At 38.2% G+C, this 11,624-nt stretch overlaps 2 protein-coding genes across 2 annotated transcripts; one reads left to right on the forward strand and one right to left on the reverse strand.

Moving 5' to 3' along the window:
- Positions 1 to 5,102: 5,102 nt before the first annotated feature.
- LOC141909110 (delta-stichotoxin-Sgt2a-like) lies at positions 5,103 to 5,564 on the reverse strand. Its single transcript, XM_074799480.1, has 3 exons — positions 5,542 to 5,564; positions 5,392 to 5,459; positions 5,103 to 5,281 (listed from the first exon to the last, which is right to left on the reverse strand). The coding sequence occupies exons 2-3, from the start codon at positions 5,456 to 5,458 to the stop codon at positions 5,142 to 5,144; spliced, it is 207 nt and encodes a 68-aa protein (XP_074655581.1). The 5' UTR covers position 5,459; positions 5,542 to 5,564; the 3' UTR covers positions 5,103 to 5,141.
- Positions 5,565 to 8,281: 2,717 nt separating this feature from the next.
- On the forward strand, positions 8,282 to 8,916 carry LOC141909289 (delta-actitoxin-Avd1c 4-like). The gene is made up of 3 exons (XM_074799687.1): positions 8,282 to 8,307; positions 8,421 to 8,488; positions 8,720 to 8,916. The coding sequence occupies exons 2-3, from the start codon at positions 8,422 to 8,424 to the stop codon at positions 8,854 to 8,856; spliced, it is 204 nt and encodes a 67-aa protein (XP_074655788.1). The 5' UTR covers positions 8,282 to 8,307; position 8,421; the 3' UTR covers positions 8,857 to 8,916.
- The last annotated feature ends 2,708 nt before the right edge of the window (positions 8,917 to 11,624 follow it).

An 11,624-nucleotide genomic window follows, 5' to 3' on the forward strand; every position in this document is an offset into this window, starting at 1 on the left:
AGCTAACGAGTGATCGTCATCGTTGATGTTGAGTATAGTTTGCGACGATACAACACACGTTATTCTTTCCTCGCGCTATAATTTACATTTCGGTGCAGATCGTTAACGCGGCCAGATCTGATGAATCAAAAATTTTCTAATGTCTGTATTTTGCCGTATACGCGGGTTCATTACATTTCACTTCTTGATTATAGTGTTTTTAGTTAATAGACATCGAAAAACACCCAAGGTTCGAGCTGATTTAAGGGCTCAATGCCACCTGGGAGTGGCCAGATCATTACTCCAAGATGCCACGAAGACAATTAAGCCCAGAGTATCATACTGAGGTGTAATTAATAATTTTGCGTGTAGATGTTGATAGAGGGTTCGAACAAGCCCAGAGGGCAAACGACCGCGTATTGGTATGGATGAGCTAATCTACAGCGGTGAGGGAGACAGAGAGAGCCATGACCCCCGGGGGCAGTCTGCGGTAATGGTCACTCGGCTGGACGGAGCAGCAAATAGAATCAGCTTCGTTCCCCATGTGCGCGCGCGAGCGCGGTCGATTGACACGCAAGATTGCTTTGACCCCGAGTCTCATAAATACATCTCAAAACGGTGACACATTCGGGATCAGGCTCGAGCCGCGATGATTTATAGGGGGCTGTTAGTAATGGTGTTATTCTCTCAAACGGTGTAAAAATTATTCTTCTATCACGTTATGAAGGCAATGCCCTTTCCCTTTCGCCCTACCTCTCCCTCTCCATTTCCCTCCCCATCTCCCTCTCCATTTCCCTCTCCATCTCCCTCTCCATTTCGCTCTCGCTGTCCTTCTCCCTCTCCCTCTCCCTCTCCCTCTCCCTCTCCCTCTCCCTCTCCCTCTCCCTCTCCCTCTCCCTCTCCCTCTCCCTCTCCCTCTCCCTCTCCCTCTCCCTCTCCCTCTCCCTCTCCCTCTCCCTCTCCCTCTCCCTCTCCCTCTCCCTCTCCCTCTCCCTCTCCCTCTCCCTCTCCCTCACAATCGAGATTCAAATTTCCATACAGGATTTTGACCTACGACTGATTTGGGTTTGGGATTACGCATATACAGCCTCGGAAATGTTTACGGTCAGTCTAAAGGTGGTTGAAAGACAGCATAGGAAACTAAGAAATGTACCAAGCATAGGTATTTTATTTCGGTTTGTTGCTTCTGAAGGCGGAGTTTCACTGGTGCTATGGAGTTTCACTCGGTTGAATTATGAAATTTCGTATTCATATCTAACCATACAAGTGGATTCAAATTCCTTTCATTGAATCGATGGAACGGATTCTGAAGGTTTACAATGAAGTAGTGAGTAAACAGTAACATATAGATTTTCTAATACTGATAAGTACAAGTGAATTCGAATTCGTGAATAAAACGATCTAACAAATTAAAATGTAGTATCGAATAACAAGTTCAATCGATGAATTTTCATATTCTGGATGACGGTAGAAGCTTGGAGTAATCATTGGATGATTACTCCAGTAGAAATGGATCCAAAATTGAATCGAATATATTGATCGTGTTGGAATTTAATATAGTTATTCAAATTCGTATTTCAAGTTTGAGTTTGACTCAAAGTGGATTCGAATTCCTCTTGTTTCCTATGGCTGAAAAAATAAACCGAAGCCACTGGAAATATATTTAAGGGAGATCAGCAGAAACAGCAGATCAAGGAAAGGGCCGCGGCTTCGAATCCAGTTAAACTTCTACTAAACACGTAAGTAATATTCATTTAGATACTGAAGTTATCATTGACTCTAGGACATGGTTTGTACGGGTTGTTCGGATTATTGTTTCAGCAATTTCCACGCCACACCCATCAACTAATGGCTCTTGCTATATAGAAAGACATACTAGAGTGTGTATTTTCTTGTGTTTCCAGGTTTAATCAGTTCCAACACGTTATCTACAATGATCGGTAAGTCACCTTGAATTCATCTTTATTCACTCGTCAAAATGTTTATCATCAACTAAGAAACGGATATACATATACAAGGGTATACTCCGCGTGGATAGAATTTGTCGGTTACTTTTATCAGTTTTTGCAGATAAAGACTCATTAAAAAGTATTAGATTTTCGATATTGCACCCTCTGTACAGAGCTATGCATCCAGGCTCTGGACGAGTCTTTCATAGTTCATCTCAATATTTTGTAACATAAATTATTATGATACGTAATTATGTTCCATGAGAATAAAACCAATCAATCTTCGATAGAGAGTTGACTGGTAGGCTGATATAAATGTCTGCATTGAGAATTTATAAGTAAAACCCACAGTTGATTACTTAATGATTTATTTTATCCATGACGGTTTTTGAACGTCAACATTGCTACGTTTGTCAACTATGTATGTACAGTAGAACCCGCTTAATTCGGATCATTTGAGACCAAAATAATCATCCTGATTTCCCTAAATCCGGATGAAGTAATTTCCTTAGACCAAAATCCGGATACAACCGATCCGAATTTAGCGGTTTTGATTCTATACGTGTATAAGACACTACAAATTCAAAAGCAAACAAATGACATTTCGAACTCTAGATACCATCGTCAGGTGTGGATGAAAATGACTAAAACAGCAGGATGTACGTACTGAGAAGACCAAGTTAGAAATCATAATAGTCTAATAACTATATCATGTCTATCTTCTTTTTATCTTCTTAGGCCAGGTGCAAAGATTCGTTGTTCCACTTTCTGGGATTTTCGCTGCTTTCTGGGCCATGGCTGCTGCCGATGACGAGAACGAAAAAAGAGCAGAGGCTTTTATTCAGAGGCTCATTCGACAAGGGCCCTATAAACCGTGTTGGGCAGAAAACCCGTGTTCTTAAAAACACACACAGACAATCAACTCTTCTGTGTTCTCTGGGGTTTAAAATGTCTTTTTTTAACATCAAATATTCTTTCTTGAAATAGATTTTATTTCACTTTATATTTGTGTTCTATTCCATGTATCTCTTTAGTCTAGTTAATCGAGTTCGGGGATGTTTTCGGGAGTGGATCCAGGTTTTTGGATAAGGGGGTGGTGGGCGGCATCGAGCGAAGAGATTTTGAAATACAGGATGCGCCGGGTATATGCGATTTCCAGGCACCTGAGGACAAAATCCCCACCTGGTGTCTTTTTCAAAACGCATATCAACGAAAATAAGGGGGGCTACGCCGCCGCTTCCGCCCCTTCCTTAAATCCGCCCCAAAGGTTTTTAGGTCGGTATCAAAAAGGCGCTTCTGTTCAGGATCCAGTTGAGTTCGAGGCCCAAGAATCAGCGACTGAAAAGGTACAGTATAAACTTAAGGCCACCTACAAATTGAAGCTCGTTTCGCATCATTTTCATTTTCCGCACGCGTCAATAAAAAGTTCGTCCGTAAAAAAACAAAAATCTATAGAAATCTGCAGAAATCTGCAACTTTATGTTACTGTGGCAGGTGAGCATTTCGATAACGAAGTGCTTTACATTCTGATTCAAGGTCGTTGATGCCTAGATTTCCCCATTTAAGAAATAATGATTAGTCGCCCTCGTCACTTTTGGCTTTTATTTCTCTCATGTTTTTTTTTAAAGGTGGTAAAAACAAAAACCTGCCTAGCACTTTTTCAAAAGGAATGATTAGAAAGAAGTGTAGTTTTGCGTGGCTTTACCGGTGCATCTTGCCTCGCCCTCGGTACCTGATGCCCTACTGAATGTGCATCCAGGCTCGTCTATACTGGTTACCGGTCTCTATCTTCCTTATTGACTGGGACAGGCAACAATTCTAAGGCTAGTCGGGCATGATTTCGCCCCGTGGCAGTCTCGTAATGCCACGGGTTAGAATCTCTACCGAAGCGTTGATCTAGAGACGTCTGTTAGACAAACTTCTAGACAATGGAACACGCTTAGTGCGGAAATGCTATTTTATTCTTCAATTCATCAACGCATTCTGATATATACATGTGTTTGGGATAAAAACACTGGTATCGTTGTACAAATAGGTTATTTAAACAATAAACAGATATCTGTACGGCAGCATCATACGCATCTTTTTGTAGTTCACTGAAAAATAATCATCTAAATAGAAATTAATTATCTGCGTTGAAAAAACCCACACAGAAAAATAGCATATATTTAATCTTTTAAGTTTATATAGATGGTTTGAATTCACCGAAGAATTGTTCATGTATCCGATTGGAAATGAAATTTTCGAGCCTGTACATGTTGCTCGATTTAAACAAAAAATTCTGTAAATTCGATCGCCGATCACACAGCCATATCTGTACGTCGATTTCCCGATTTCAACATCAAACCCCCTGTTTCACTCCCGGTTAGTGTGGTTGGTTCGTAAGGGGCAAAACGTTCAAAATAAATTCAAAAATAATCAACGACTCCAATAAATAAGAGGGGAAAACAATCCCTATTTCAAAAAAAACCTTTGAAACCCACTATTCAAATGAGATTATAATATAACATGATATTTCATATTCAAACTAATTTGTTTACATGCTGCATTACGCTGCGTATCAGCGTGGTTTACATGAAGATTTACAATGAATCAATGTGCTGTTTATATGGCCCTTGAGGAATTCCATAGTTTCCGGTAAAACAGTTCAGCCAGAAATTAATAGCATAATTTACTCTAATAAAATAGCTATCTATTTTGAGAAACTGCAAAAATGGGAGATCCATAATCAGGGGCAGGTCCGGTGGCAGATTTTGACTGGAGCACAAGACTTGAAAAAAGGAATACTGAAAAAGAGGCAAGCATCTAGAAAGAGCAAGCGTGCGAAGCCAAAATGGGGTTCTAGAAAAACAGTAACTTACAGCGTATATCAATGCAATTTCCAGGCGCAGACACTCAGGTGGCATTAGAGAGAATGTAAGCTTAGTACTGACTGCTGCTCTGTTAGTTATGTGTGAAAAATTGCCCTGAAAAAATAGATGGCCTTTGTTTTTCAAAAGGGTACGGTAATATAGCGACGGGAGCACGTGCCGCTGGTGCCCCGCTCTGGATCCGCCACTGATAATCCTGCAACCTACCGATGCGAAAGATAGGTTACATCTAAACAAATATCGCAAGACGTATATTCACAGATAGTAAAGAGACATTATAACTAAAATGATGATTTTGGTCACGCCTTTTTATTTCATATTCAATACATATTCATGGAATGTATTAGTTATGGCAGCATTTGCCGATACCCCAGCTGCAGCAGTTGCTGCTTGGTCCACCGATCAGCCAGTAGGTTCCCTCACCCAAACCGAATCTTCCTGGGCAGAAACATGGTACACCTCTTCTGGCAACATGTACTTCATCTGTAATTTAAAAATATCACGTCAACAAATATTTAAAAAAAAACTGTACAAGAATTTTGTGCATAAAGAAGAAACCATTTTAATTTACGAAAATTTAATGCAAAGATTACCTTCTGCCGTGGCGGCTCCGACGACCATGAAAATGGCCAAAGCAACGATCAAAGTTTTGGTAAACATTCTGAAAAAAAAAATGTTCATAGTAAAATCTTTTGCTGATTGAGCGTTTGTTTTAAGTACGTTTTTTACGGAAAAGTGCTTACCTGGTTGTTATTGGTGTCTGTGTTTAGATGAACAGTAAATTTCAGTAACAGATATCCTGCATTTATTGTCTCAAATAAGCGCCAGCCGGGTGGGATTAGTCAACCGAGAGATTAAATGCCACTTGAATTATTCGAAAATTAGTCCGTAACATGTGTTAAAATAAGTTTTCAAAAACTTGGTTGGATTTTTTGTGTACGTGCCGCCTGGATGGTTCAAGTTTTTGAATATCATTTTACGATAAAAAAATTATTTATGATTTTAAATCGTAACATGTGTTAATAAAATAAGTATTCAAAAACTTAATTGGATTTTTTTCATGTGTTTTTGCAAAAGAATGATTCCTGACTCATTGATTACATTATGACTTGTATAGGTGTATAGGTTTTACTCATTGGAACATTAAATATCATTCTCATCCTTCGTCCGGAATGCGGTACTATATACGATCCCAACGCTCTCCAGAACTTGGCTTGGTACTCTCGTTCTAGCACAGGGGAGTGTAAGCTTACATTTCCATGGTTTTGGAGTCGTAAATTGAAGCCTCTCCTTATAAAATTGCACCCTGGGTTGGGAAGGTGAATATGTGAACGCGCTGAGATAGGAAGTGTTCCAGACGTTTAATTATTCATATCTAATCAAACCTTTTAGAAATGAAATTCGATGGTCCTATAATCAAAATTCTAGACTCGTTTCATTCTCTTCACATCGGCTAGGATCCTGGATTGATTTTGATTCGATTTTTAGTTGATAAATATAGGTGCTTATACACGGATTCCGACTCTAATGAATTTATGGATCAATTATTAATCAGTGTTTTTTTCACTATTATATCAAAAATTATGTTACGGGTTAAAAGGTTACGGGTTGTTGGGTGTTTGTCTAGATTTATAGGGTATTAGTTTAGCTTGTTTCAAGAAAGTAGAAATTGCATTCTAAGAGTATATGATTTTCATCAAAACATCCTGTATATCATTAGTTACATAGTGTTCCACGACAGGATTTCGGCAATAGGATGAAATTTGGTTTAATTTCACGAAATGTCATGGCTTTGGAAGAGGTAAAGCAGTCCGAGTGCCATTCGTGAATAAATCGATCAGTTTACCTGTAGTTTAAAGAATTCGTACAGAAATTGAATATTTGGGTAATTTTGGTGTAGCCGAGCATCGGACATTCCACATTTTGCGCGAATACATACTTTCTTATACATGATATCCATTTAAAATCGTATTCTACGTCGTTTCGGTTCCCAGTTAAGAGATCCAATAAGATATGCACTGCGCCTTAAAATGGTATTAAATATTTACAAAACGTGAAGGTGAACCGTTTCTGAAAAATTCAGGTTTTGATATCGATCCCTATATTTCACATATTGTGTTGTGTCCTTCTTTTTTAAGTGCTTTTGTGTAACTGTAGCCCTAACCCTGAATGCGCCCCTGTCCGTATCATTTAAATACCTTGCCTACGTGAAGCTATGGAGAATATAAGATTCATTCTATTTCACGCGCCATATGGAATCTGATTTTTCGGGAAAGTGATTTAAAAATACCTAAATTTGAATAATCAGGATAGCCATTTATGAACTGCTCTATGATATACGGTTGTGTGTGATTTCGTTCTATATAACCATATATGCTAATGAAGGCATCAGAACGCCTAATTATGTTTTTTGGTCATAGAACTATAAGCGAACGGGAAGGCCAACTCCTCAAAAATCCGCTAGGCACCGCTAGTAATCTCGTGTTTTTGTTCAGCGCCCTCACCGGTAGCGTTTTTCATTGATTTGTTTAATTCTTAATACCAAATCTTGAAAAACGGTAATGTTCAATGCTCGCAGTGATTAATATAATCGAAAATATTTCCGAGAACCTATTGTTTGTCGCCACCGGTGAGGGAGCTGATCAATTTCGAAGATAGCAAAGGCAAATGTATAGTGACGTCACGGAGTTGGCCTTCCCTTTCGCTTATAGTTCTATGTTTTGGTGCACCATTTTAGAAAATTCGATGTTTTTATTGTTTTGATGTTCCCAGCACTCTCATTTGCATATCAGAAATTTTACGTTATTGCCTTGTTACAGCTACCGTATGATTCTTTTCTGGGTTTGGCTTTTTTATACATTAGTTGCTTCTTATATATATTGCTGATTTCCTCGAAAGCTTTCGTGCCGATTCATTAGCTGTATTTATCTCATGGAATAAAAAATGACGATGATGAAAATCATTCAGACGAGGTTCTTCCCGAGAATCGGGGCAAGTCGCGCCCGGGAAGAAGACCTGAGTTTTTCGAGGCGGCTCAAGAAAGGAGGAAATTTTGAATTGTAAAAATAATTTCGGGAACCCAAATAGCGGAACTCTCGGATTTATTTCTTGTTTTTGGAATCCTTTGGTTATACGTACCGTGACTGGAAATCTTCCACTGATCTTTCATTTTGTTTTGGAGTCTCGAAGGAATCTAAACCTTGATTTGAAAACGTCCATTAACTCAGCAGTTGTTGCGCCCATGGAATATATTCCTTTATTTGTTTTTCATCTTGCATAAAAGTTAGATAAATATGAGCGATACAAAATTCCAAGCTGTGGCCTAGGTGTTTATCATAGTAATATTGAAAATACATAGAAATATCAACATTGAAAATGTAAAGCTTTCGCTTTTATGCATACATCAAAAGTATTATCTGCAAAGCCGATTACACGCCGCTATAAAAGAACTGATTTCTATCAGTTTTTTTTTGTGATTGAATCGTCTCTACACAAGTCTACTCATTCAGGTAACGTTCACAATAATTTATATTCATTCGCATTTTGTCTCAGTTAGATATTTTAATTTAGACGTCTCATCCAACAGCATTTGAAATTAGCTTGTTTAATACACAATTTTCAGAATGTTTACCAAAACTCTTTTCGTTGCCTTGGCCGTTTTCATGGTCATTGGAGCCATTGCTGCTCAGGGTAAATATCGCTTTATCTATGTATCTACAAACTTTCTATTGCGAGGTTCTAGACTATCAATGTAGTATAATTTCGACAAAAATCATTTTGAGGTCTTACGGTTCGATCTATTAATACACCTAACAATTACTCATGTAGCAAGATATCTCGAAAAAAAGATTACTAAAAATTACGTACAAGATCTGATTTGATTTGCTTACTCTATCTGGTATATTTATGTATGCATTATAGAAGTCGAGGTTGAAAAGAGAGGAATTCCGTGTACTTGTAAGGTCAACGGCAAACGAGGAACCTGGTGGTTGATCGGAGGACCCGATCACAACTGCTGCAGTGGTAGCGGACTTGCTATTGGTAGATGTTGTTGGTAATCATCTTATGCCAATGTTCAGAAAAGAAATGTTTGTTACGTAGAAAGCGAATAAAATGAATAATGAAAATGAAAATAATATATACATGATTTGGATCTTCTCTGTCTGATTCGAAATATCTCTCCTCTTGAAAGTGGATTGACGCTGGTCGAGGTTGGCTCTACAAAATTACGCGTGTGACCACGAGTCGTCATATTCTGTCTTAAATACTATCAACCTATCATAAATCATTCTCACAAAAAGTTATCAACTTCCCTATCGTAAATCAACACACGAAAGGACGGTTCTCGATAAATTGATACACTCTTAGAACAAAGGGTTCTTCAGGGGGTCTTCGAAGAACCTTTGGGTTCTTGGTGAGGCTTTAAGCTTCTTCAGCAATATGGAATGCTGATTGGGGTTCTTCGAGACATTAGGGTTCTTGACGACAAGAACCCTTAAGTGGTTACAATTGTCAATTAAGAATTTAATAGACCTGCAACAGAGAGTGATTAGTACAGCTGATGAATATAGCCGGTTTTTTATGTGGTGTAGGTCGTATACAAAACATTTTGACTGGAAATTAGAATTGGGTTAACTTTGAAAACAATTAACTATGTATCATATATCACAATATTCTAAAATTGGTGACCGCGCGATAACGATACATTTTTAGAATTAATGAACCTTTATTTTAATTCGTCCTTTAAAATTCGAAATGTTGTACGTTTAAAATGTGTGGTGAACCCATTTGACTTGTGATAATAATATGTAGAGAGACTGAATAACTTGATTTGCTAGTCTGAGACATCGACTAGGTTTTATGGTGAGACGACAGAAACATTTAATGCTTTAAAAAACAATGAAACTGTTCCAAACTCTAAATTTAACAACAACCCAACACTAGTTACAGTTCATCCAATTAAATGATAATCACAGTGGATTTTTCATGAAATTGATTCTTTTCGTTGCTGCTGTAATTAATTCTGAAAAAGACGGTTTGCATTTTCACCTCAGGTAATATCTATTTCCGACCGAAATTATTTTTTCCCGTAATAAGCTCATAAAAACGAATATTTCGCCAGGTAGAGATTAGTGGTTTTGCGTTTATAATATCTTATCAAGATCAGAAGCTGCAGGTCGACAATATTCAGTAATTGAAAAAAAAACAATCTACAACCAGGAAGCTTTATTAGAATTGATATTTCATACGTATGATATATGTCATCGTACATTCTTAATTGGGTCATTGTTCGCGGTATTCTGGTCGTCTGTTCGATGCGATCATTGGCAGACTGAAGAAAATGGCCGCGTCTAAACTTCTAATTCTCGTGGTTGCGATACTACTGTACCGCTGTGGTGCCATATCAGAAATTATTGATGAAATCGAAAGAACGCCGTGGAGTTCAGAAGGTGATTTACTGGATTTTCAGAAATACCGGTCACTCGGCGGTAGTATGATGCTGTATTCTGGAATAGTCGGCGATAAGCGGCGTCCAAACCGACACGACGGTATCCTCAGCAGACGCTTTTACTACGGTTGCCCGTCAGTGTGTCGCTGTTATAACAAATATGGGTGAGTTGAAATTCATTTTAATTTGTATCAATTCTGGTGCAAATCCGTCTCTGAGACTGGAATGTGGGATCCAAAAGAATCAAAAGTTAAAATAAAATAATAATAAAAGTAAAGCCTCCTTGATAGATAGATGCATTCTCCAGAGAGGATACCTGACAAATTTGCAGATATTGGCTATTACTGTCTGGACACACACTGCTATGGCAAATGCAGTTGGATTAGAGAATGGATTTGATGACTTAAAATGATTCTATTATTCGCAACATTTGGCCTTGAACATATTTTTCAGGTTTGGTATCGCTAACTGCAGGCATAAAGGACTCACGAAGTTCCCCCGAATAAAGAATAACATAAATATTCTTTACTTATCGAAGAATAGGATAAAGAGTATAAAACCGTTCCGTCGATTACCGAGATTATTAGGGCTTAAATTACGCAAAAACGCATTGAGTTCACTGGTGGGACGCAAGTCACTTCATTATCTGCCGAATCTGTCACATCTCGATGTGTCGTGTAATCCAGTACGGTTTATTGACAAACAGGTCCTCGTGAAGAATGAGTATCTGAAATGGTTTGCTTACAATTTTTTTCTGTTATCCAAGCAAACATCACTTGTCAGAGGGGTGTGTCAGCGAAAGCACTCTGTCGAAGATATTCATAACTTATTTTATTCATTGCAAAATTGCGCTTTTTTAGAAGTACTTTTATTACGGGCTGCGTGGCCGTTAGATCCAATTCCCTTGACTAAATCAATACTAAACTATTTACCTGTGCAGAATTTGAGGATTTTAGGTCTGATGTATAATCGAATACCCGAAATAGATAATGGCTTTTTTCATGGGTTCAAAAGTTTAGAAATCCTGGGGATGAACTATTGCGAAACGAATTTTAAAATGTATCAATTCGAAGGACTCGTTAATCTTCGCAGAATAAATTTGGCGCAGAACAACATCCGTAATTTGAATCTCACAGAATTCACGACTTCCTACCAAAAACTCATAGAATTCAATGCTGTTAATTCACCAGGATTAACTTGCTTCGATAGTCGCACATCATTTGCTATAAACAACAGACTGACAGGATTAAGAATTTCATGTAGTGTTACTAGGCGGTTTTCTGCTGAATCGCCGTGTAACGGTCCACGTGGTTTTGTTGACAGAAATTTCTTTTTGAGAAAGGACATAACGAACCTGAGGAAGTTGCGCTACTTAAT

The sequence above is a fragment of the Tubulanus polymorphus genome, chromosome 7 (genome assembly GCF_964204645.1).
Source record: "Tubulanus polymorphus chromosome 7, tnTubPoly1.2, whole genome shotgun sequence".
Lineage (NCBI taxonomy): Eukaryota > Metazoa > Nemertea > Palaeonemertea > Tubulaniformes > Tubulanidae > Tubulanus > Tubulanus polymorphus.